Source organism: Drosophila elegans, unplaced genomic scaffold, assembly GCF_018152505.1.
Source record: "Drosophila elegans isolate 14027-0461.03 unplaced genomic scaffold, ASM1815250v1 contig_133, whole genome shotgun sequence".
NCBI lineage: Eukaryota > Metazoa > Arthropoda > Insecta > Diptera > Drosophilidae > Drosophila > Drosophila elegans.
In genome coordinates this window covers 1464413-1491013 of record NW_024545499.1, presented here as the reverse complement: position 1 = coordinate 1491013, position 26601 = coordinate 1464413, and the positions used below count along the sequence as shown (strand labels likewise).

At 47.1% G+C, this 26601-nt stretch overlaps 1 protein-coding gene across 1 annotated transcript; it reads right to left on the bottom strand.

The window, feature by feature from the left end:
- Positions 1–16: 16 nt before the first annotated feature.
- LOC108147344 (protein prickle) lies at positions 17–23844 on the bottom strand. Its single transcript, XM_017273772.2, is given in 7 exon segments — positions 17–1279; positions 1282–2437; positions 3528–3731; positions 3799–3927; positions 5666–5779; positions 7796–8351; positions 20037–23844. Coding segments are annotated over 7 exon segments (3903 nt in total). The 5' UTR covers positions 21104–23844; the 3' UTR covers positions 17–602.
- Between the last annotated feature and the right edge of the window lie 2757 nt (positions 23845–26601).

Here is a 26601-nt window from a genome sequence, read left to right as displayed (position 1 = left end):
AGCAACTAGAATCAGGTTAGGATCCACTTTCTTTGAACTCTTTATTCTCGTGAATGTCTTACAGTTTATCGCCTTAAAGTAGAGTTATTGTATAGTTTCATTAGCCCAATTGCCAGCATCTGAGTCTCGGGGACCCTTTGCTCTTCTACTTAGTGGTCTAGGTACAAACTTAGCTTATCTCGTAGGCCTAGTGATGCAATAAATATAAGTTAAATGTATAAATAGGGTAATCTGCAAATATCTTCTCTGCGCGTCTTGTAAATGTAAAAATATATGTAGGTTGAATCTTCATTAGCTTAACTAGGGATGTGTATTTGGAACAGTGTTGGCTCTTATTCTACGGTCTCTCCTCCTCGGGAGTTGCATATGTATGTTTGTGAGTGCATCCTAGCATCCTAGGCGCCTTGGAGTCAAGTTGAACTTTGCTTTGCTTTGTGGTGCGGCAGTGGCGGTGGCAGTGGCCACCGAATTGATGATCCCCGCCAGCGTTCTGGGCCACTTCGTTAGCCACGAGTTGCAGTTGCCCGTGGGGCCACATTAATAACCCCTGCATCGGCAATGGCAGCTGGACTCTGATTGGAGAGCCCCTCCAGCGGGCTGCATCACGAGATGATGCAGTTCTTGTCCTTGTCGCCGCCCATCTCGCTGGGCTTCCTCTTCCGATCGTAGGCCAGTGCGTCGTTGGGCACGTAGCTCACGCGCACGCCGCCGTAGTGGCGCCTCTGCGGCAGCTGGTACATCATCATGTAGTCCTCGGAGCTGGAGGAGCTCGACGAGCAGGTGGAGCACACGTCCGACTCCTCCGACTCCTCCCGTTCGCGTTCCCGTTCCCGTTCCCTATCCCTCTGTTGTCGGCTGGGCGACTCGTGGACCAGGCTGGCAGCCTGCAGCGCCGAGGGTGGACCTTGGTAGGAGGCGGAGAGTGGCTGGGCCGGCGCATAGGTGTCCGCCCGCGTGGTCGAGTGCGAGCGATGGCCGCTGCCACTGCGATGGTGTGTGCCAATGGAGGAGGACTTGCGACGCCTGCGCCTGCGGGAGGAGTGGCCATGTCCATGGCGACCATGGCCGCCCTCTCTGTCCTTGTCCTTGTCCCGATCCCGCTCCCGCTCTCCACCGCCCCCGCCACTCGTGCCCGCCCCGTTGCCAGAGTAACTGCGCGATCGGGGCAGCGTGTCCGGAATGCCCTCGAAGCGCACCCCCTTCTTCTTGGCCGTGCCCGGCTCCCCGCTCATGGGCGAGGAGGAGGAGGCGCCGCTCAGGATGGACACCGGGTGGGGGGCGCGTGGCCGGCCGACTGGGCGGACAGGGCCGAGTGGGTGGGCGAGCCCAGCAGCTCGGGCGGCAGGGCCGTGGAGGCCACGCTCAGGTTGGGCGTGGGCAGCTCGGGCACCTCACCCTGCGGCGGCAGCGGCGGCGGCGGCGGCGTGTGCAGGATGTCCGCGTACTCGTGCTGCTGGAATTGCTGCGAGGCGGAGACGGCATGCAGCTGCGACAGGTGCTGCGCCAGGTGGGCGGGCGGCGCCACCAGCTCCGGCATGCTGGCGGCGTGCGGATGCTCCAGCAGCTGCCGCTGCAGCTGGTAGCTGTTCGACGGCTTCGCCGGCCAGGCGGCGTCCAGGTTCGAGGCCATCTCGTTGAAGTTGTAGACCCCGTCGCGCTGCAGCTCCATGGGCTGTGGCAGGAAGTGGGGCTGGAAGTCGCCCGGCGAGTTCAGCGGTGAGAGGTTCTGCGAGGTGCTTGAGGCGCGACCGCCCGAGAAGTCGGTCAGATCGCCGCCGGGCTGCAGGTCCTTGACCACGCCCGCGTCCGAGTCCGAGGTGGCGTAGCTCTTGCTCTGCTCCGCCAGTCCGCCATCTAGTCCGCCGCCCAGTCCGCCCACCGCCTCCAGCTGCTGGCTCTGCATCTGGTACATCGCCTGGTTGAAGGTCGCCTGGTGCTGCTGCTGCTGCTGCGGCGACATGGGCGGCGAGCTGGAGGCGTGGCTGCTGGGAATGCGCGCCGGCAGGGGCGCCGGCGGGTGGGGCCGTAACCGCTGCGTGGGCGGGGTGGGCGTGGGGTACATGCCCGTGCCGGAGCTGTCCGACGGCGTGGGCGGCTCGCCCTTGCTGCAGGCGATGGAGCAGTAGATGGCCCCGCGGCGCGGCAAGAAGGCGCGGCCCAGCAGCGAGCAGCGGCACGTGTTGCACGAGAAGCACTCGTCCGTGGCGTGCCAGTGCTGCCCGTCGTGGCTCATCTGGCCCTGGTCCACCCCGATGGCCTCCCCGCAGTAGTCGCAGTACTCGGCGAACATCGCGTCGAAGCAATGCAGACAGTAGGGCTTGCCCTCGCGCATGATGTACCGCTGACCGCCCAGCTGCTTGTCGCACTCGTGGCAGGCGAAGTGGTTCATGTGCCACGCCCTGCCCTCCGCCTCCGTGCACTCGTCCGCCAGGATGATCTGCGGATGAAGAGAGCAGGTTAATATTAAAGTGCTGTTCTAAAGTGATCATCTTTTCTGTAAAGCTTTTATTTTGCATGGTATTTAAAAGTGATTTAAAAATACATTGTTTTGATTTTTGTTGATAGAGTTTTAGCGACCTGTATCTAAATAGAAACTAATATTTCTTTCAGCGAAATCTTTAGGTCAAGGGTTGGTTGAAAACTAACAAATAGTCGGAAATGCATAAGACAAATTTGTTTTGCTTTTAGGCAAATATAACAAGAACTTAACCATTTATTTAAAGTGACGCCCAAAAAAATTCTTATATCATTAACAACTAAATGTCTTTGTTGATTTGATAGGGGCGCAAATTATTATTAATTTGTTCTTGGACGATTGGGCAATAAACGATATCCGCAACCAGCATATTCTTTCCAATTAAACACATACAATTATATTCTGTTGGCAATTATAAATAGAAGACTTCGTTTGCTTTGAATCAAGAATTCAGCACTTAAAAAACGCATTGAGCAAAAATATTTAATATCTGTAGAAGTTATGTTTCAAAGAAAAATTTGTTCCAGAGGATAGATGCCTTCCCACCGTGGAAATAACTTCATCCAGACAAAAATGGACAAATTTAAATGCATGTAATTTTCTTGAAACAAGGTCATAGAATGGATTTTAAAAGTCTCAAAAATTCCCAATGTTGTCCTAATGTCTTAAATAAATACCACTAAGGACGGCAGTACATGTATTGAAGATGGTGATGGTCCGTTTATAACGAGTAATAAACCAACCGAAAGGAATCATTTGAAATTGTATTGGGATCATTTGAATAGTGTATTTATTAAGTCGAATGTTTAATCGTCTTTCATCACAAAATTTGATATCAGAAATTTTATATGTTGAAGGTGCGATCGTCACAACTTTTTTACCTCGTTAAGAGTGGTTTTGGTTTGATATAATAGAAAACCTTTGCATAATATGATTTTTAAATACTGAAAATACGATTGTTATGAACTGAAAAATTACTTTTTGGAAATGATGATGATTTTGTCCAAGAACCCATTCCCACCCCACGAGTATCAATCAAGGGGGCACTCACCTCATCACAGGCCGAGCAGCGCGGCTTAAGGGTCTCGGCGTGGTGGCGTCCGCAGTACATGCGGCCATCGCGGTGGAAGTAGATGAGGTCCACGAGGAGCTCGCGGCAAACGCAGCAGGCGAAGCACGCCGGATGCCAGCTGGCATTGGGGCCCAGTCGCGTGGCGAACACGGCGATGTCGCCCGTGGAGATTAGGTCGTCGCACTGCGAGAAACCGGGGGTCAGTCCTGGGAATTCGAATTCGAGTGGGAGTACGGAGTGGAATACTTACACCGTCGCAGGGTCGGGCGCTCATCAGCTGCCGCACGTTGCCGCGGCCCAGGGCATCGCGCTTGCGCTGCGTGGAGAAGAGCCGCAGCTCCTTGCGCTCCTCATCCGTCAGTGAGTGACAGTAACGAACCTGCAATGACAGCGAGTAACTGAAAACTGTGGCTTTTCCGCGACCGCTTTCCCCACCCACCGCTCGGGGAAAGACAGGAAAAGACAGGGAAATCATATGTTCAAGTGCGCCCCGACATCGCGAGGAGCCGTGGGCACAGCCTCAAGTGATCTTTCCAAGAAGCGCGGACAGGGAACGGGCGGAGCTTGTTTGTCTCGGCAGCAGACAGGCCCACATCCCGCATCCCACATCCCACATCGCACAAATCCCAGATCCCGGTGAAACGCAGAGCAGACCGCAACGCAAAAGGCAAAAGGCAAAACGGTAGCCAGTAGCCCAGGCTGCCCATCAACGCTTCACCTCCAGCCTCCTGCTGTCCACTCCATCAGCATCTCCATCTCTGTCTCCGTCTCCGCCCATCTCCCCCCGATTCCCCAGAACGGCCTGTGGTCTGCGGTCAGCGTCTCGTTTGTGTGTTGTATGCAAATTTTTTCGGCTGCCTCCACTTATTTTTCGGTCCTCTTTTTTTCCCCATTTCGAGCCGGCCTTCAATGAGTGTTCTAGTCATCGTTAGCCAGGCTCTAGATCTCAAACCTCAGTCCCCAAAACAGTGATGGGAAGTACTGAGGTCAGAAATAAGCACTATCAATACCTATTAATTAAGGAACTAAAGGAACTAAAGGAACTAAAGGAACTAAGGAATTAGGAACTAAAAACATTTAGGCTTACATTTAAACGCTTATGAGTTACATTTTTTGAAGTTTACAAAAGTTTTAAAATACTTTGGACATATAAAAATCAAAATGTATCGACGGACGATATTTTTGACTTCTTCCAAATTCAATTTTTTATCACCTACTGTTCAAAATCACATCCTCATTGTATAAAGCTTTATGTTTCTTGGTACTAATAAATAGCTATATTCCACTTGGAAGTGGTAAAGTAAAAATTTGTTTACTCAATTTAAATAATTTCCCTTTGATTTTTATCCATTGCTGGTTTTATTTATTTTAAATAGGAAAATATTTAAATTTTTTAAAAATTTTTCTTTCACCCGCAAATAGTGCGGAACTGATTTCAATATGTGAAAATATTTAGCTTAAATAAGAGGTATTCAAATAAAATTGAAACTATTTTAAATGTAATTTCTTTTAACAATAACTAAAGTATTTAATATTAAATCGAGCAATTTCATACACGTTGAAATATGAAGATATTTATTATTATTATTTCATTTTTTTAAATCAGTAAATAGAAACGATAGTTTCGATTTGAATTTAGTCCACATAGTCTTTTTGCCTTCCAAAGCCAACGAAATGGGCACCTTTCCCATCACTGTCGTCCAAACCCAAGTCGCTGATATCTGGGAATCCGCTCAGCATTCCCTGTTTTTGTTTGTCCAGTTTTTTGTGGTCAGCGTCTGCTCTAAATACCGAACTCAGACTGAGTCTGCACTTGTTTCCCCGATTAATTAAAGGTTACAAAACGGGAAATGGTCGCTAAGTCGGGAGGGATGGATGGAGGTATGGATACGAAAAAGAAGGTGTGTGTGGGAAAATCGGCCCACAATTTGACTTTGAAATGTCATAGCCCGTAATTCGAGTTGGTTTCAATCTCGATAAAGTGGCTGCAGTTCGGATAAATGCCGCAAAACTGACGGGCCCACGATCCCGAGGGGTTTGGGGTCAGGTTCTGGGATTGGGACTGGGATTGGGATTGGCATTTTGGCAGTGGGATAAGGATCCCTCGGCGTACTCACCTCGTTATCATGCGGCGGAAGTTGATGCAGCAATTGTCGCACTCGATACTGCTCCCCCGGACTGTTGACGTATGGCACTTTGTCGTCGGGTATCTGCGAGAAATACAAGCGAACCTGCGGGAGAAGAGCAGAGGGATTCGATTGGTAAGTACCTTGCGGAATGCCCAAATACAGTTAAGGAGCTGAGCGGAAAGGGTTGGGAGGCCAGGTGGCACAGCGGGCGGAGATTTTTGATTTTATTACGCTGATTTCTTGGCCGCGCTGCGCAAACGGCTTTTCCATCTGAGCCAGGTTGAAAGGTGCACAACGTGCTAAGCCAACTTTATTGGCCACGCTCGCTCGCAAAACGTTCTTTCATCGGCGGGTAATGGTGGAAATGGGGGAAAATGGGGGAAATGGGAATGGAAACGCCAAAGCAAAAGGAAAATGCCAACTGCGCGGCGGCTGACTGACACATGGCTTATGCCGCATCAACGTAAATTGCTGCCACATGGCTGTAAATAAATTTTCAATTCTGTTTGTAAAGTCACACAGCGAAAAGAGGGACAAAACGAAGAAATGCAATGCTAGACATCTGATAGGCCCGTCGGGATGGGATGGGATCGGATGGCCTTAACGGAAGTCAAAGAGTTGAACGCAAAACGGCAGAGGCCCCGAAAAATTCCGATTTTTGGAACTGGGAACTGGGCGCTTCTGCCGGGCAGATTGTGAAAGATTTATTTGGCATTGTCGCATATTTTACGCGAATAATTTACGAGTTCGTTTCGTTTTGTGGCGCCTGGCAAATAATTGAAAAAAAGGCACTGCCCTGCCGCTTTCCAGCCACAATTGAATTGGCCATTAAAGTCACATGCGATTTGAGGAATGGCTGCTGGCCAGTGTCCGGCTTTCATTAGCGCTATCTAATTCGCCGGACAGTCGGACACTCGGACAGTCGGACAGTCGGACACTCGGACAGTCGGACTAGAGACCTTCGCCTAATCGACACGCTCCCATAGAGCCGGTCCCGGTCACCAGACGACTGCAATCGCCTCTGGCCTGCATCATCTGCGACTTGCGAGGCGATTCTGGCCACCAGTCGCTGATTTATGGCCGCGTCGCGTGTATTTATTTACAGCTCGCTCCGAGTGACAAAATAACGCACAATAACTCAAGTATCCGCTTATCGCCGGCCCACAAATCTCGCCTGCCATCCCGGCCATCTGCCCTTGGCACTTGGCGTTCCTCACTGCAATCTTCGAGCCGCCGACGTCCAGGCTTCGACGAAGACAGCGTGAGTGCACCAGTATATGGCAGGAACTCTTGGACGCCAAGAAAGATTCCACAGTATGGCTACATATATGCTACATATGCTTCAAAGTGGGGCAACCAAACTCATTTATGCTAGAACTAAATGAATTGACTGGTTTTTAGCGAACTTTTATTAGGCTGTGTTTAGACATACAATAACTTTGTTCCAAAGCACCTAAACCTAGTTAAAGAAAACTATTGAAATTTAAATAGAAATGAGTCGATTTTAGATAGGATAGACTAATTTTTGCGACTTTTGAAGTAGATTTAATCTAAGTCTTAGTCCAGATAGAAAACAAGGATAATTCTGTACATAAATGAGTTGACAAATATAGATACGAAAAGCAGAGCTAGGCTTTCAATCATGCTAAGTATGTTAAAGATTTTAAAGAAAATGTTGAATGTTGAGCTCGCCTTTTAAGAATCTGAACTAGGTGTTGCCTGTATATTGCAAAAACCTTTCAAAAAGTCTATTAATTTCTTATCAATCAAAACAACCTTTTCTCAAACCAACTTTTTGTAATCACATTTAAAGTCTTTCGTCTTCAAAAAGGTTTGTCAAAGTGGGTAAATATAATTCAAAAGTACAATATAATTGTTTCCGGATTTTGTTTGAGTCCAAGTGTCATCTTTTTAAAGGCAGTAATCTTGATAGATTCACTTTCTGCTAACCTGTTATTATTTTGCTATCCTTTTTCTATAAAATGTACTATATCCAATGGGGTTCTAAATCTAGATTTCTAAAAGTTTGGTTTTTTATAGACTAGTAATCATAGCAGTTTGTTCACAAAGGTCTACGATATTTCAAAAACAGGGGTAGATTACTGATGAAGGACTCACCTGATCGGGCCGCAGTCCGGGTGGCACCCAGGTGTACTCCTCCAGAGCGCAGCCACTGTCGTCGTCCGAGTGCGACTGCCGCTGCAGGTCCATGTGCGGTCCGCCCAGGAAGGGGGCGTGGACCGAGGCGGAGGAGGTGCCGCCGGCGGGGTGGTGGAGCAGCGAGGGCGGCGAAGGGGTGGACAAGGCCGGCGACAGCTGGTGGTGGTGGTGCGGCGGTGGCGGGAGCGGGGCATTCGAGTATTTGGGTGAGTACTGGGAAGGTCCTCCTGCTGCTCCCATTCCCAATCCCGATACCGATCCCGATCCCGGGAGCTGCTGGTGGTGCGGCGGCAAGTACTGCTGGTGGCGCTGCAGGGGCAACGGGGAGGTGGGCAGGAGGCCGGCGGCGGTCTGGGCGGCGTACAGGGCGCTGGCGGAGGAGCTGCTGGGCAGGCCGCTGTGGCCGAGGGCGGGGGGCGTGGCCAGGCCCTGCCCACTGGGCGAGAAGTGGCGCGGCAGCGTGGGGATCTTCTGCAGATACGAGATCTGCGTCAGTGGAGTCCGGCTGATGGGCCTGCAAGTGGGTGGAAGAGAACGGGTGGAAAACGTGACTTGGCGAACAGGCTTGACTAATCAGAGTTTAATTAAAATTTAAAAATTTCATTAAAATATTTCCTGCTTGCCGCACAGTGCCGGGTTAAAGGCTGGCACAGGAAAAGCTACAATAAGGGGAAAAAATCGTGGTAATCCCTGGCCGCAAAGCCGAATCATATTGTTAATGTAATATAAAACCACATTGTATTCCTTTTGTAATTCGTTGGATTTGCGCGGTTTTGCACTTCCTATTTGCCGTCGAACAAGCTGTCAATTTTAGTTTGTTTTTCATGCGTTTTTTATGTTGACGGCCATCAAAGTGGGAATGGAAATGGGAATGGGAGTGGGTGGTAGGAGGTAGGTGGTTGGAGTCTGTTTTTGCAAACGTCAAAATGAAAAATATATGCTTCACAGCATTTACACAAACAAATCGACAGCTCCGCGATGCCTTTGTTGTTATTTTGTTGTTGTTGCTGTTGCTTTTATTGTTATCGTTGTCAAGCCCGCAGGGCTGTCGCTGTTGTCATTTAGCCGTTTTCTGACATTGTTATCCTAGACCGGCTTGAATGCCCTGTAACCCATTTGCTATGGTCTCTGCGATCGCCAAGATTGCTGTACCCTTACAACACTTAACTGCTTTTTTAAGATTTAATTATGTCTAAGTAATCTTGGTTTAAGCCTTAAAAATAAATTGTTATTTATAAAAAAGTAAACGAAGAGAAAGTAAAACTGTTTATGAACCAATAAAAATTATTTCTAAAAATATATTTAACTTCTATTATATTTTATATGTTATATTTAAGTCACAAATACTACTTGAAAATTTAAGGAAGTGAAAATTTAAAATTTTTATACAGACAGATAGAATAACAGCCACAACAGGAGGAAGTGGATAACAATGAATATTCGTTAATTATGGGGAAACACTGTGTATTTTGTAATTAACAATCATAGAATTCTTTATATTTTTAGCAGACTTAGATGCGTGTTTAAAATGGGCTTAAGCATGATTAACCAAAGTCTGTTCAAACGAATGAAAATAAAGCATTAAGAAATTTAAGCTTTTAAAAAAGTTTAAGAACTTGTATATTACAGAAGAGAAAATACAAATCCCGATTTGTTTTTAAAATTAACGATTAATACGCTATCTTCGACAAGTTGCCTAACAATTAATGTCCGATATCAGCGATACATTTCGGAAATTTGCTAAATATACTGCTGGAGGATTGATTTACAATCTGCTATCTTTTAATCGAGTTGCAATTAAAGTTTTTTCTGCTTTTCGTAGCGCACTCTCATCGCTGCTTTGACATCGGGGAAATGAACACGCACCATTTCATGGCAGTTTGCTGTTTGCCGAATCAAAGGATAACTGTGCATTGTGCAGATACACACATGCCCCCATATATACACATATGAGCATAGATATATCTGAGTGGGGGCGTGGGCGGGACGGGGGCGTGGCTGGGGCTGATCTGAACTGGAAATGCGAGTTCATGCGGGCGTTTTATCAAAACAATGCTGTCCGCCCTTTTGTTGTTTTAGCCAGTGAATTCTTTCTTTTCGCCAGCCACATCCCGATTTAACATTTTCCAATTCCATTTCTAGTTCACCAGCAATGGAGACGAAAAAAGTGGAAAAAGAGTGGGACTGGGACTGGGACTGGGACCCACTGACGTGTCAATAGCTGGGCGAGAGCCATGTGCCAAGCGGTTTCTGCGGTTTGCCGGCAAATTAATTGCACAGATTGCGACTTTCAATGGGAAATAGAGCCCGAAAAAACGGTTTGACATTTGAATTTTTGAGCAACAAATGCAAGAATGCGTGCTGGTATTGCATTTGGGAACTGTAATGGAGTTTTACTCCGTTGTTCATTGGCGGGGAGTGGGTCTAATGCGAACCCGAATCCGATTCGGAGTCCGAATCCGAGTGCAAATTCAAATCCTAGTCCCCGGGCATGCACGTGCAACGTGTCGCAGCTGGAGCCGCGATTGCAAAGTGTTGCCCGCCGTCAAATCAGCCGCTTTCAAACTCAAATTACCAGTTCCCGAACCGAAAGCTAGGCGCATTTGGGCCCAACTCCATAAATTCGCCTGGGAGCCTGCGGGGCTGCCTGGCGAATTTATTGCGCGACCTGCATTTCCACTTGGCCCTCTTTTTTCGCTGCACCGGCACAAATTTATTGTTGACTGCAGCGAATTACGTGAAATTGGCCAAGCAATTGTGGCAAGTTTCAATTTGGCACAGGTCTATGAAGTCATTAAGGCGGGAGAACAAAATGGAAATGGAAAGTGCCCGTGTGGCGCAACATTGTTGGCATTGCTGCTTGCCCGCAGCAGCAACAGGAGCAACAGCAACAGGAGCAGCAGCAACATATTGCCAGCAGCAACAGGAGCAGCAGCAACAACTGCAGAAATAAGCCCGCCAGTTCTGGCCAGGCCGGCAGCTGTTGACGCTATTTGCATTGATCGACGGCGGAGGGCTCCGACTCAATTACTTTGGCAGTCGTTGACCCAGAGAACTGGTTTGGCCTGTCTAGGGCCCTCAGCAAAACTAGTTCACAGCCCGGGTTGGCCCATTGAGGGACCTGGGCACCGAGGCGCAGCTGCTACTCCTCCCCATCCTCCCCATCCTCCGGAGATTTGCGGCAAGTGCCTATATTTAGCCCCGTCTGCGCTTATCTGGCATCCAAATGAATGATCATTATGCGGCGGTCGCGTTGACAAATTGCCAGCGAGCTTGAGCGATGAGCGACGGCTCAATGCTCGGCTAAAGACAGTTTAGCGGATGGCTGGAAGGGAACCGGCGAGCACAACGTTGGCCAAAAGGTTAGCCCCAAATCACTTTGGCACTTTGTGTGCGGTTTTCTCAAGTCATTTGTGTGATTTGGGTTAATGTCGGAAGAGCAGCCGAAAAGTAATCGTGTAGGTATATATACCTGCTAATACCTATGTATCCGCAGCGAAAGTTACACCAGGGAGCCCGCTGCGAAAAGTTCTGTTTCATTTTATGTATACACGGAGAAAAATATCCCAAAATATAAACGAAATCTTGGAGGTTTCCTACTTCTGCTGGTAAGGTAAATTAGGCGTTTTCCTTTCAAGATGTAAAGCAAACTAGATCGATAGTGAGAATATCGATGTTTTCAAAACGTTCCTAAACATTTACTTGTGCTCCCAAAAAATGTGAAACATTGACGTTGGGAAAGAAACAATAATCGCTTAGTTTTCAAAAAATCGATTATTTCGATAGTCCGATCAACGATTATTATATAATAATTGATTAAGCTATGTTATGTTACATCTCATAGCAATCGGCATTTATATATTTCAGAAAGATACTACAAATTCAGAACTTTATCACATTCAATTATTTTAAGAATTTATCCTTTTTAAGTATGATCCTGAAATACTTCAATGTCATTGCGGTTTTCGGCCTGTGTAAGCATCGCTTATATGGCCACTTGTGAGTTCAGGGACAGGTGTCGCACCATTAAGACTTGTTTGCTTTTAGTTTTACGACGTCTCTCAGCTGGACAGCAATTATGTGGCAGGATTGCTCCTCTACTTCCCCGCTCTGCCGCCTTGCCGCATATCCTTTTATTGTTTTACTATCCCTGACAGAGCAGCAAACATTTATTAAAAAGCTTCGCCAGCTCAGTGTGTTCGGTGCGATTGTCATAAACGATTTTTGAATTGTCCATAAAAGCAGCGGGCCGAGAGAAAGGGGCTGTGGAAAAGCTCGTAAAGTTTATATGGGGGAGAATGCCAGTGCTGCCCAGAACCACTTGGCATTTTTGCAGTGGACCAGCCGCAGCAGAACCATCACGTTTTGTTCTGTCTGCCTTGTCAACATGACATTTGCCGTGTTGACATTTTTATTGACTTTGGCAGGCAGCAGGCCAACAACGGTATTTGTTCTCGCCCAGCCAGAAAGTTGATTAAGAATGCCAGTCTGGCTGCCGCTTCCCACCTGCGTGTGGTCCACTCCCATCCACTCCCCACTGCTCCTTTGCCAGGTGCGTTTATTACGCATACGCCAAGTGGCACTAATTGCTTGTTCTGAAGGCGACTGCGACTGCGACTGTACCCCGCCACTGCCTGCTAATTTGCTGTTTCAATTTGAGCGTTTAGAAAGTTGCACAATGGCGCGAACTGCGTTTTGCTTATCTCTGGGCCACAACTAAACCAATTAAAGTTCGGCCACTGAGAGATCGCCACTCAGTGCAGGCGGCAAATATGCTGCTGCTACATTTCAGCCGATCGTCTTTGTCTCCCTCCTCTGCTAGCGGCCAGCAAAATAGTTTCCCGAGCGTGCAAATTTTCACAGCTGCAAACAGCAACAGCAACAGCCACAGCCACAGCAACTATGCCAGCAATTTGTGTGCTAAGCGGCAAACATTGAGGCAGCCCCGTGGCCATCCCATCAGCGTCTTCTTCCCTGGGAGCCAAAGACACCGCGAACCCACTTCGCTGGAAAATCGCTACACTAGCAACTCCAGCAACACTAGCAACACCACGATCAGGTTTGTGTAAGAACAACGCTTTCGTACTGGTCGTAAGAGAAATTGCATCATCAATGCAAATTCGGTGAGCTAAAGGCGGTGATAGGAGAAGTTCCAATTTGTTTGCCGGGTAATTGATTCAAGGCATTATTTTTTATTCGAGCAACCGCCAATTAATTGCGAACTTTGTTGAAAATACATCAAAAATACATAGGCTGCTGGAAGAAGCGTGTGTTGTTCTGGGTCGCCCACCAGGTAGTGCCTCCTCTTAGTTCCCGTTCCCTTCTCCCCATGCCATCGCATCCCATCCCATCCCATCCCATCCCATCCGATCCGATCCATAACCATATATCCGTGGCTGTGTGTGTTCCAAGTCGGGGCCTACGGCATTCATCCGGAGACGTTGCTGGCTGCTGCTTCTGCGGTCGTTGTCTTTGGTCTATGAACTTGTTTTCTCCACTTCTGTCTGCCCCGTACCCTCATACCCCTTACTCTATAGCTCCCCCTCCCAACCCATTGGAACCCCTTCGCCTTCAGCCTTTTTAATTGAAGCCGTGTCTTTGGCTGTGTTTCGTTTTTTTGCCCCATGCTTTTTGTTCCTTGTCGTCTTTGGGTTTCTTCTACGACTTTTTTGATGCTTCGATTTTTATACATTAATGCGGCCTTTATTGCTGGAGTGATTATGCTCAATTTTGTTTTTGACCATAATTACATTTCGTTCTCCTCCGAACGCATCCGTTAGGTTGGTTTTGCTCGGTTTGGTTCGGTTTTTATGATGATTTGGTAAACAAATTGGCATTGATTGATTTTTATTCCGCGCTGTGCAAACACGGCGAGTGAAGGAAATCACGCTTCGAGTGTTGGCAGACCTCGTTGAGGTGGTACTTGCCTACTTGCCCACTTGCCTGTCGTGAAGGTCAGTAGTTCGGTGTTTGGCCAGCTGAGTGAGATTCCCACTCGAGCATCAGCGCTTTTGTAGGGACAATAAATAACAATGTTGCATTCAGAGCGTAATTATTAACGACACATTCGGATGCTAAGACATGTCCATGGCATCCTGCCCCACCAACCAAATCTGATTTGATTTATGGGGCCTGCATCGCAACAAAACTGTTCACAAATTAACCGTAATAAAGCCAACTTCAAAGTTGCTCCTGCTCCTGCTGCAGTTGCTGCATGTTGGCTTATTTTGATTTATGGCCAACTGAAATTGGAATCTAATTTCTTGGCCATTAACAAAACCAGCAGCAAAGAAATTGTGTTCGTCTGCCTACGCAGAGAGCGCAAGTTGGCCAGGCCAAAACAGGGTGTGCTTTAGCTTTTTGCTTTGCTTTTTGCTTTGGCTTTAAGCAGAAACTAACCAATTCCGCGGGGAATTAGTTCTGACTCCAAAAGGCATCGAAGTCCAAGATTGCTTTCGGCAAAAGTAAATCAATCATGGTATCTGCGGCACTGGAAGCTGTAATTGCTTCATTAGAATGAGTTATGTACTAACAAAGTGATCTAATCGCAAAGCACGTTTAATGGTGAGAGTTTTGTCCAAAAGAGTGTAAATAAATTTATAAACTTTATAAAAGCAAAAATATTTTTCTGATATATCGGTGATATATGAATTTAATAAATTTATATAAATATTTATCAATAATTCTCTATAAGCCAGCAGGGTATTCTCTTGTGGTAAGCGATTCCATCCTTTGATTTGGCTCGCTGTTTGACAAAAAGCTAAAACGGTAGAATGCACTCTTGCACTAACTGTTCTCGGAGGCTCGTTGACAACCTGGCGACATGGCAAAAATAATTAGCTGCTAATTGCGTTTTATGAGATGCCCTGACAGAGAAATGATGCTGCATGTTGCATATTGCAGGTTGCAGCCTGGCTTAATGGCTGAAAAAAGGCCATGGGACTGGTGGCTCCGTCGATTTGTCATCCAGTCGACTTCTGGCGATGAGGTGGATAGATTAAACTAAACTCCCGCCTTCTATGAGCCCCTCCACCGCCAGCCAACAATGATAATTCGTCCCCTTATCACGGTTAGTGGATCGCTGAAAAACCCGCTTGGAGGCAAGTTCAAGAGCTAACGAGGCAGGAATGCAAAGAGTGTTAATGCAGGCGGAATCTTGCCACTCTGCTGGTTGCTGGTTGCAAGTTGCAGGCTGCAGCTAGTGGTCGTTGCTAGTTGTCCAGTGGCATGCAGGCAATTTAAATGCAAAAAGTGAAGCTGTCAATAAAAATTACGCGACCGCCGCTCTATTGCCATCCCCCCGCGCCCTCTGAGCCATTAATTTATTGCCTTGCGTGTCTGTGTGCTCGCGTTAAATGTTTTATTAATTAGTTGCCATGGGCGGGGGAACTGCCGGCCAGGAATTTCCCCGTGTTTGTCTTGATCTGTCAGTCAAGTGTCAACTTTTGGCTAAACTAATCCCGAAAATCCCTTCAGACCAACGCACTTGTTTTGATGTATGTACGCGAGTGTGTATCACAAAACTACATAAGTTCATGTTTTGTGTGGCCCGATCGCTTTGATGTGGGCGCAGACAAGTTGTGGGGCCCAGCAAAACCGATTTCAATTCTCTTCAAGTCACTTTGACAGCGGCTTAAGGGGCTCGAGGAACGGCTGGCTGAATGTAGGAAAGGGGCAGCCAAATTCCCAAGACACAATTAATATGCGACGCAGTTCTGCTGGCCATAAATGCGTATAAACATGGCCCCAGCCCCGGCCCCACCCATCCACCCACCCCCCTCGCCACTTTGGGCAATTAGCATGGCTAACATGAGCGGAGACGCTTAATGGCCTTGCTTTATCTTCATATTACCGGGCCGGAGCAAAGAGACTCGAAGCAAAAATGACGAAAACAAAATCATATTTTACCGCCGTGCATAAATAAATCACAAAGCCGTGGCGCTGTTGTTGTCGCTGTTGTCTCGCACTTCTCTGGCGCCGTCTAAAAATCTGCAAAGCTGGAAAGCTGCAAAGCTGCAAAGCGGAGTGGAGTTGGAGTCGCAGTTGGCCAATTGTCTGGGCCAAGTCATGCACGCTGCCGCCGCCGTCACTTTGTGGCTGCAATTAAGTTGCATCTGCAACACAGCCAGTGCAGCCAGAGCAGCAGCCACGCCCCCCCGAATGGGCGCATTACTCAGGGGCGGAGGCATTTGCAGCTCGCAGGCGAGTGCCCCTAATGGCTTTGTTAATTAAAAAACAAAATCAATACGAATGGCTTGCCAGAGATCGCAGCGATGGTGGTGGCGAACCTTTGATGCAGTTGAGATGCTTATGGAGAACGACGATAAAAGCTTCGTAATTTGAAGCGACCACAAATTACAATTATAAAAAATAAATTGGGAAATTCTCATAGTTGAGCTTAACTTTATGCAAGTAATAAGTATTAGAAAATATTTTATGAAATGTTGATTGCATATCATATTTGCCACAGAGTTTTACAACCTCCTCCACAAAACATTTACATTACACAGAGAAAACAGAGCTAAGTCTTGGCTGAAAATATTTTGATAAGTAAAACAAAACATTTTAGTTACAATTAGTAACACAACCTGTGAAAGCCCAAAACTTTTCGCTAGTTCCCAAAATAATAACAATAACAATATAAAAATAACAATAATGTCAACAGAGATAAGTCGAATATCGTTTCTTTAGCCATTAATTTGTATTCGTTTGCAAGGAAAATATGTAAATCCCTTATTTTTGTTGAAATATAATAAATGAATTTTTAAATTTACAATCCATTCAAGTTCGTTTTCAGGTAGTAAATACTGCAAATATTATTTTATAATTATTTAAGTTTCATTACTCTTTAGTTCTGCTTAAATTGATTGATTCTTAGTTGTTAAAGCTTATTAGTAAAGTTTTTAGTCTACTTTTTTGTCATTTTTATTCTTTCTGACCCGAGGACTTACTTGGAATTTTTACTTAGACAAATCTCAAATAATCATTACTTGGAATTTTTATTTCTAAAAATCTAAGATAAAACTCTATATTGGCTCGACTATAGCAAGATGATCTACGAGGTGTATAACAATCTGGCCGAATGTAACGCTAAATCAAAAAGTTAGCTTATGATCAATACGAAATAAATGATTCTAGTATACACAATATCATAATCTTCTGTAGAATTAGCGGTTGTTCTTAATGTTTGATAACTCTTCGTGACCAACGAGTTAGTAAGGCACCTTTCGATACAATTTAAATACATTTTTAGAGCCCAGAGCAACTAATTCCAATTTTATTCTGTATTTAGTTTCACAAATAGCTATTTTTATGGAGTATGTAGACAAATTATATCGCAAGTCTTACTGATTATTTCGGATTCGTAGAAATAAAAATCTTAAACAGAAATGTTTTCATAAAAACCAGAATTAAATTCTTTATTTTAGTCTTGAAAAATGCGGAAAAAATAAAAATGTTGATGTAATAAAAAATGTTTTATCCCAACTGCTGATTTTTATATTCCCATAACTATAATTTTTGGTCCCTGCTAAAATCAGCATATACTTGCAACATATTGCTTCCTGCGAGGCCCGTAAATATTAAGTATTGCCGCGCAGACCCAAGAATGGATGGTTGTAAAAACCCATTTTTAGAATTTCCCAAGGAACCTCTCATCCGTCAGAGATTTTTTGTGCATTTCGACTGGCGAACAAGTCGTAAATGTGTCCCCGCCCGACGCCGCCCCTTAACGCGAACTGGAGTCGCTGGCCGCGTCGGAGGATCCCGGTTAAGCTGCTGAGATTTATGCGGCACTCGATGGCAGTTAAGATTGAATTGAATGCTTGGACACGAGCTGAACACAAGTTAATTGCCTGCGCAGAATGTGAACAAACCAGAAGCCATTCATTCGGCCCGAGCCGGAGAAATTATTGCAGTGCAATTTTTTAATATCTTCATTAGGCGCTCTGGGGCCCAGGCAATTAAAAGCCCAGGCGAAACCAGATTCGGATTCCGCAGTTTTGCATAGATCTGGGAACTAATGCGAATGCGGTGCGACTCTCATCTATGGCAACCGTTGGGCTTCTGGGCGAGAACTGAGAACTGAAGCCGAGAATCGAGAATCGAGAATCGAGAATGGGAAATCGCGTGTGGCTACCGGATTGCAGACGGATCGGGTTGAAGCCGTGTCAGGGGCACATCAAAACGTCGTCTGTTATTATTATTAATTATGCTTTGATTGCCTTCTTGCTGGAATCGCTTCGAATCGCTTCAAACCGCTTGGAATCGCTGGCGGTTCCTGTTAGCAGGCCGTTTGGCAATGCAGCTCCCGAGCGGAGCTATGGCGTCTAATTTGTGGTTGCCAAAGTTGATCATCGTCAGCACCATCACCATCACCATCACCGTCAGTATTGCCATCGCCATGATGAGCTTGGCCAAGAGCTAATTGAGTTGTGGCTCTTTCTCCCACTCCGTTACCCAAGTCGCGAGTTCGTTGCCTAAGTCTTTTGTTTGCTCCGAAGCCCTGCATACTAAATCAAAGCCCTTAAATGTCCATGGAAATATATGCCAATATTGTTTTTCCACCCCACCCCAGCGACGGTTGCCATTCCCTGGCAGAATGAAAAGGAGGAAATGTCATGCGGCTGAGGGAAAACAATCGCCGGCCATATTTCATAAGCTGCGTGCCTGCCATCCGCAAAACACAATAACTTGGGCATAGGGCCCGATATTTGCATGGCATTATGCAAAATCATGACATGAAAGCGGAGCTCGCCAAGCGGAGCACTGAAATCGCCGTCTTCCAGCTGCAACCGATCTGCCCAAAGATTGGGACCCAAGTGGGACCCGAGCGGGAGACAAGCGGGTCGGCCAAAGGCCCCTGGTAAATCACACTTTGGCAGTCGTCGTTTGTGCGCCGCCGGCCCCGGGGCACCGCGTCGTATGCGTAACCCGAGTATGCCCGCGTAAGTGGAGACCCAGAGTGGAGCCAGAGCTCCGTCGTCGAGGTGAGTGATGCGTATGGCCGGAGGAGCGCGGGGCGAAGCGGATCACTCCACCAGAGTGCAGCGCAGCGCATCGAAACCAGCCTGTCGTCAGAGGCACACTGGGACAAGCTTGTTGCGAAAACAGCTTCGATCAAAAAATTAGATTTCAACTTGAAGACAACATAATTGCTAAGAGTAGTTTGGTTTTAAGAACAAAGATTAATGATCAAAATGTCTTTAATAGATTCAGCATTTCTTTCGGTACTCCAATGAAATCGTTAAATAAGCAAAGGGCCTCGTATTTTCATTGAAGAATTGACTATTCATCTACAAATTTGCCATATAATGGTAGGATGTCATGTTAAGATTTGATATTAAATCAAATGTTTTTTAGTATACCTAACTGAAAACTATACAAGTTAAAATTTGTCGGTCGGCAGAACGAAAATTATATGTATGATAATATTTTGGGAGTACAGACCCATTAGCGATTAACATCACATTCTGAAAGAAGATTTGTGTTTCTGAATAATTTAATTTTATGATACCTTTCTATGACAGATTCGAATTTTTTTCAAAAAATTAAGCAAAACCACAAAACTAAAAGTGTCGAGAGCTGTCAGTTAAAATATCGTTTCCTTGTGCGTTTTAAGGTTTGATTGACTTTGTCAAGTGAAATGTGATATGTTTTTTGAGGTAAACTACATTGGGAGGCAATCGATTCTTTGCTTGAACCGATTATTATAAGGAAATAATTTCAATATACCTAAGTTGCCAAAGATACTTTGGTTATACACTATCACAAGTCCCCTTAATTGTTTAGCTTTTACAAAGATACATGGCACTTTCTCTGCTCGGAATTTCGAGGCGGTGGCACCACTGTCCCGGGGGCTTCAGTTTCAGGCTGGCAGGCTGGCGGGCTGGCAGGCTGACAAGAACAAGTTGCCCGAGTGGCTGATGCTGCTGGCCCCGGCTGGTTGCGTGTATTTTGCGGTTCGTCTTGGTCGCAGAACACGCAATGTGTGTTCATTGACTCCTGGCTTGGCCAACGGCTTGCGCAACAAGTTGCCGCAGCCACTCCCCCCGAGCTGCTGGCTCCCGGTAATCAATCATTGCGAGAACAAAACTTATGCATTTAAATTGTCAGCAAAGTTGGCAGAAGGCAGAAAGTAGAGGGCAGAAGCGGCTGCCCAATTGCGACTGACAAATGGACTGGCTGGAGGGTTACTCACTCGTTTGACTCCTGCTGGGCGGCTCCTGTGGCCACTTCCGCTGCGGCGCTTGTGTCCAGCTCATTGAAAGTGAAACTGATATCGTGGGCATCCTTAAACGGCTTCATGCTGCGCGGTAAACTCCTGTGCCGCAGGCTCAAATTCAGGAACTGGAAATCGCCGGCGGTCAGGGGTTGCAGGTTCTGCACTTGTGGTGTTGCAGGTTGCGAGGCTATCCGATTCGCCGGTGGCGGTGGCAGGGGCGGCACTGGACGCTGTTGCTTCTGCTTGGGCGGCAGGGCGGGCCTGGGCGTCTCCTCCTCCTGCTCGATGATCTCCAGGACCTGGGCCGTGGCCTCCTGCTCGCCGCAGAACTGGGCCATGTTCTCGGCGGCGTCCAGCGGACTGTAGCGCTTGCCGCGAACCACCAGATCGCCCAGATGGTCGGCGTCGATGCCGAAGAGGAAGGGGTCGTCCAGGACGGTCACCCTGGCGTTCCGCTGGGTTACCTCGCTGGGCTCGCTACTCCCGACCGAGGTTCCCGATGTACCCGACCTGCCTGATCTCTCCCCGCGGACGTGGGCGCGCAGGGATCGCAGGAGCTTCTTGCTGCGCCGCGGCGAGCAGGCGGAGGAGGAGGAGTTGGAGGAGAGCGGGAAGAGCGGACGACCCGTGGGCACAGCTCCTCCCCTCGGATCGCCCAGATCGATGCCATCGTCCGCTTCCTCGCCGGCCTCTAATTGCCCGGCGATAAGATCGCAGGCCACAGTGTCGTAGTCCCGATCCCGATCCCGATCCCGATTCCGATCTTGGCCATTGTCGGACTCCTGATTAGCGTCCGCCAGCCGCTGGGCCGCCGCCTTGCTATAGAGCTGTCGATAATATTTCTGCTGGTCGCCGTACAAAAAGCAGACGCGCCACCATTGTTTGCATGCCAGCAAATTGGCGGTACGTGGCACCATCGCCGGCTCCATGTTGCCAGTGGCAGTGACTGTTGGCTGGCTGGTGGAGGCTTCTGCTCCTGCTCCCGATCCTCCCGTTCCCCCAGATCCTCCCGATCCTCCTCCTCCTGCTGACAGGCTGCTCATGTTGCTTATTATTATTGTTCTCGGCCTGTAATTATTTTCAGTTCTCGTTGTCTTCTCTTGTTGGCAGTGACATTATGTTCTTGTAGCTGCTTTTTTGGCCCCTTTTGTTTTTCGACTTATAAAGTTCTGCAGTAAATTGAGCTTCTTGTGGAATTTTAATTACTTGCTTGTGGGGTTTTTTGTTTTACACTTTTCCTAAGCAATTTATTTGGTAAGTTTTTTTTATAGCCTTTTTGAACTTTATTGGTTGTGGGTGGTTTTTTCGAAGCTTTCAATGGTATTTATTTTCACATTGTTAGTGGTGGCTTAAGTTCTCTCTACAATATGTGATTTTTCATTAGTATTTAAGAGTTTTGGTTTAATATACCATTGCATTCATTCGACTCAGATAGGTAAAACCCGAAAATCGCGCACTTTTTAAAAAATACACTACCCAGTAATACAGATGCAGATACAAATACAGCCTGAGGAAAACTCAACTTTCTCGACCGCAAATTGAGCACTGCACAAAAGCGCACCATCTTGATCGATTGCCTATAATTTACTTTCGAACAAGATGAAAATTGCCGTGGCATAAATTTAACACTTTCCCCAAACCGCACACGGAAGCCGCCTTCCGTTTCCCAAAGGGGAAACTTAATCAAATTTGTGTAGACACTGGCAATTGGCAGGCTTAACCCTTAATAGTGATTGGATGCAAGGCAAATAGCGAAGCGTACCGCGCTTACCACTGCTAATGGCTAAGAGCTGAGATGATGATGATGATGGTGATGGCATCGGCATCGACATCGGCATCGGGCTAAGACATCAGGCATCGGGCCGATTAGTCACGCCTCTAATAAAGACAGCAGACACGTAGGAAAACGTGGAAAACAGCGCTGCTAAGTGCGCGGCCACTGCAGTTTCCATGGCGGCGATGCCCTTGTCAGATAATAATAACTTCATCTTCATCTTCATCATCATCAGCACTGCTGACTGCCGCAGCTGCTTGAGTGGTAGCCAAATGCCTTAACAGCAATTGCAGCTTACCACCATCATCCACGTACTATATGTATCCTGTCTGTGTTTGTCTACCTCTACCTCTTCCTTTACCTCTTCCTCTACCACCATCTCAATCTCTACCTATATCTCTATCTGTGAGTATCTGAGTATCTGGGCATCCCGGAGTGCATTAAGCTGCTTTTAGCTTAGTGCTGCAGACCGCCTTAATGGAGTCTTGGCTCGCATTTATGAGATCAATGCCAGGGAAAGGCTGTCAATCAAGAGCGGAGCCAATATTTATCAGATTACCAAAGACTTTGAGATCAAAGATCACAAGAACGGGCAAAAAATACCAGTTCGATATTGACAACTCAATTAGAAGCAATATGGTCTTTTGGTTCAGTTTTTAGTGCTAGTCTTTATAGCAAAGCTTATGGTGGTTTTTATGTCAGTTACAAAAAATAAACAACTTATAACTTTATTGAGAATTCTTTATACAATAATTAAGTCGTCTAAATATATTCATGTTGAAATGCCATATACGTATCATTACAATGGTTCCTGTGCATACAGAAGTCAACATTCCACCTCGAGAGTCAACAAGCATTCGAGGCTCTGAGCGAAGGAAAGAGGCTGCCACATAATTGAATTATAAACAAGAACAATTGCCGCCATAACCTGGCTTCCGGCTAGCACAGAAATGGAAGATGATTTCCAGCCGCAACAAAGTCGGGGCCGCAGCACGCGATCCCGGCCAGATTTGCAGTTAGACAGCGGGTGTGATTAGAGCCCAATGAGTGGGTAAGTGGGGGAAACCGGTCTTCGAGTGGGAAAAGCGGCACTTGCGCATGATTCACATGAGCTCTGCTCCGATGCGGTTAAAACGCGATCACACAATAATCATAAAGCAAAACTTGAGCCGGGCGGCCAGTGAATGCCCAAACAAAGACTTCCGGCCATCTAGCGATCTAGCGATCTAAGACAGAAGATGGCAGACTCCATCTCCACTCCAGTCGACTGCAAATGGAGTGGCGATCTGGAGTTGATGCCGTGAGGCACCGTTAGCATTTATTGATGGCGGTTGTTCGACATGTGTAAGTGACGCCATCGACGCTTGTCGCGTAATTCATCCGATGCCAAATTGGCGGCGTTAATATCTGATAATGGCTGACCCAGTGGCAGTGGCTGATCGAAATCGGACTGGGACTGGAACTGGGCCAACTGGGCCAACGGGGCACAATGCATGCCATTATCTGTGATTCTCCGTGCGACTCTAGTTAAGTTCGAGTGGCTGGCGGCTCAGTCATCAATCCCCAGATGGAATTACCCACTTGACCAGGACCGACCAGGCCCCCTTTGCATACGGTCAATACTCGCATAGTAGCTTTATGGTGCCTTTTATTGCCGGACATTTGTCGGCTTCAAGTTTTCATGGCCGGCGGCTGCGAAACTGAGCAACTGTGAAACTGCGTGGAAAATGGCAGACAGGCGCAATTAGTTTTATGACTATTTATGTAGGTTTTCTGCGAGTGTAATTTACTGAAATGCAGGTTAAAAAGTCAATGCCTTTGTCTTGGTTTACTTTTTCCCGGGCAGCAGCAGTTAAAGCCAGCTCACCGCAGTGCTCAACCTTTTGTGTTGCCCTCGCAGCGCCCACTTGAGCCGAGAATTCCGCTTTTCATGGGCCTGAAATTGTGTTATCAAGAATCCCATTCAGCCGGGAAATCCGACATATCTATGGACTTATCACAGCCTATCTAAGTGGTTTAGAAAGCCGCAGCAGACGTGACAACTCATTCAGCGGCCGCTGCAACTGTACAATTTCATAATTTATTATGCAGTCGGATGGCTGGTTGGTTGTTTGGCTGGATGGCAGCTGGCACATTTTCCGATATTAACATACGAAAGCCGTACGCCAGATAGACAATATAAACAATGAGAAATATGCACTTAATAGCGGCTGGATTGTGGTGAGGCTTGATTCTTTCCGGTTCTGGCCAAATGTGCTTTGGGCCCGGTTGATGTCTCACTTGCTAATGGATTAACTTGTTTGTCACTCTACGGCCCAGCTAAAACTCGAGCCTCTGAAAGCTGATAATTACCGCGTTTAGGCCCACCATTTTGGCCAAACTAGTTTGGGCCAAAGCCCAGCGCGGTCTAATGAGCCATTGTCTGGCGCTCATATTTCACTGGGTCCGATTATAATCTCACGCCTGCCTTATCGCCGGAGCTGGGTGCTAAACGCCTTTGTCCCCGCCGAAATTGATTGGGTTGCCTGCTCGAGCTTTAATTGCGCTTACATAAAACCGATATGGCCGATCTGACCACGAAAAACAAAGTGAAAATGAAAATGGAGCCGGGCACGCCTCCTAAAACGCCAAAACCTTGTGGGCGGTTGACGGTTGGCAGTTGCCGTTCTAATCTGCGGCGCACTCGTGTTAAATGTCAAATGCAATCAAAAGACGTCGGGTGGAAGGAAACTAACGTTGCTCCATTTCGCGGGGAACCCGTTCTTATCGGCCTGGAAGATGGTTGGGAAACTAACGCGAGCTGACAGGATGACAGATCAAATTGGCGGTTGCATATGTCCAGCGACGGAACCGATATTTATTTACGACTTCCCGACGTCAAAGAGCTCATAACGCGGCCTAATTAATTCCCAGGCCAAATTCGCCCTGATGAATGGCCAGTGAGGTCTTGGCAAATAGCTCGTTAATTGGGCCTCTAAATGGACGTGAGACATGTGTAATATGCAAATGGTGGGACAAAGCGCGACTTGACATAACGAGGCTCAGGTTGTTGACCCACTCGGACCTTTGTTATGCTAACCAAGGCGATAACTGTAAAGTGACCAATCTATTCAGAGGCTGGATTCTTTCGGGGTTTGCATCTCCGAGCTAGAGTGTATCTCTTCAAGCTCCGGCAATTGGATGGTTGACTGAATGGCTGGCTGGCTGGCTGGCTGGCTGGCTGGCTGGCTGGCTGGCTGGCTGGCTGGCTGGCTGGCTGACTGACTGCGTGCGGAGGAAACTGGCCAACAAATTAACACGCCAGTTAGTTAGTCAGTTAGAGGCGTCGATTGGGGTTAAGCAGCCGTGGCAGCTGGCCCAAAGTGAGGGAGAAAGTTGATGCAGCAGCGCCATAATTGAGCCAACTAGTTGCCACAACTCGGCCATAAACAACAGTTTTATTTCCAACCGCCGCCGGCCGACGCTACATAATTATGAAGAATTTCTCAATAAAGGCCGGAATCGAAGCCAGCCGCAGTGCGAAAATTGATTTAGTTGCTCGGGCCATAAAGCGGCACAGTGAGCAGTGAGCTGCAGTGTTCCGTTCCGTTGTGATGCTTTATGGCATCTCGCAGGAATCCGCCTCAGAACTCAGAACTCAGAAATGAAAACCACTATCGCTTGCGCTTTAAATTCAAATTGGCATGTCAGGCAATTAGAAATCGCAGATAAATTTCAACCCGGCCCACACACACTCGCCACACACTCGGCACACACTTGGTACACACTGCGGTGCGAGTCAAAAGTCTCTTGTCAATGAGGTGTTTTCAGCTGCAAACCCATGTCGGAGCCCGAAGCCCACACAGGCACACAGTTGGCTCGAAAGCCAATTGCTAACAAGCCATTGTTGACACATTGCAGGCCATGTAAGTCCGTTTCATTACAGTTCTGTGGGTGGCTGCGATGCCGCTTTGGACCTCCAGTTCTCCAACTATGCGGCTATTTGGCTATCTGCCAATGGCTCACGACAAGCTAATTGGATCAGGAGGAGAAAGCCGCTCAGTGCGCGGTAATCAAATTATTTTCGGGCCTCTGCCAAGTGTTTTTATGGCTAGACAAGTCATGTTTTATGTGCCGGAGCAGGTCGTAAGCCTATTTGGTTATGACTTCATTCCGCGATGCTGCGGCAAGTTGGTGAAAGTGCGCAGCGAATGGCGATTAAAACTTAACGTATCTAAATAAATCAAGCTGAGCACTTTGGCGGACGTGTAATGTGCATAAGCTTATGACAGCCATCAAGCCAATGTACGTACGAGTAGTGCCAAGTTCGTTGCCCAACTCTTTCGATGGCCTAACACACCCGGACCAAACGATTCTCGACACTCGATAAGCCCATAAAAATATTGTGTTAGGGCAGCCGGGCCGACGCCTGTGCCTCGCATATCAATCGGTCTCCAGTTTCATTTGATTTTTAATGTAATTTTATTGTTGTCTGTGTCTGCAAAGGTATCTGTATCTGTTTCTGTCTCTATTTCTGTATCTGTATCTGTATCCGAGGGTGTATGTATCTTGGGAAGGGGTTTGGGTTCGGTTATCCGTTTGTATCCATGTCGAATGCAATGTCGAATGCGCTGGCTTGACAATCGCCAGGCGAAAACATGGCTTAAATCGCACCTCACTTGGCCATTTGGCCTGTGCTCTTAGCATAATTGAACGCCCCGCGAGTTGTTGAATGAATTCACTTCGCCCAAAAAGGAGCTTTTTTACGCCCTGATAGGGATCGCTCTG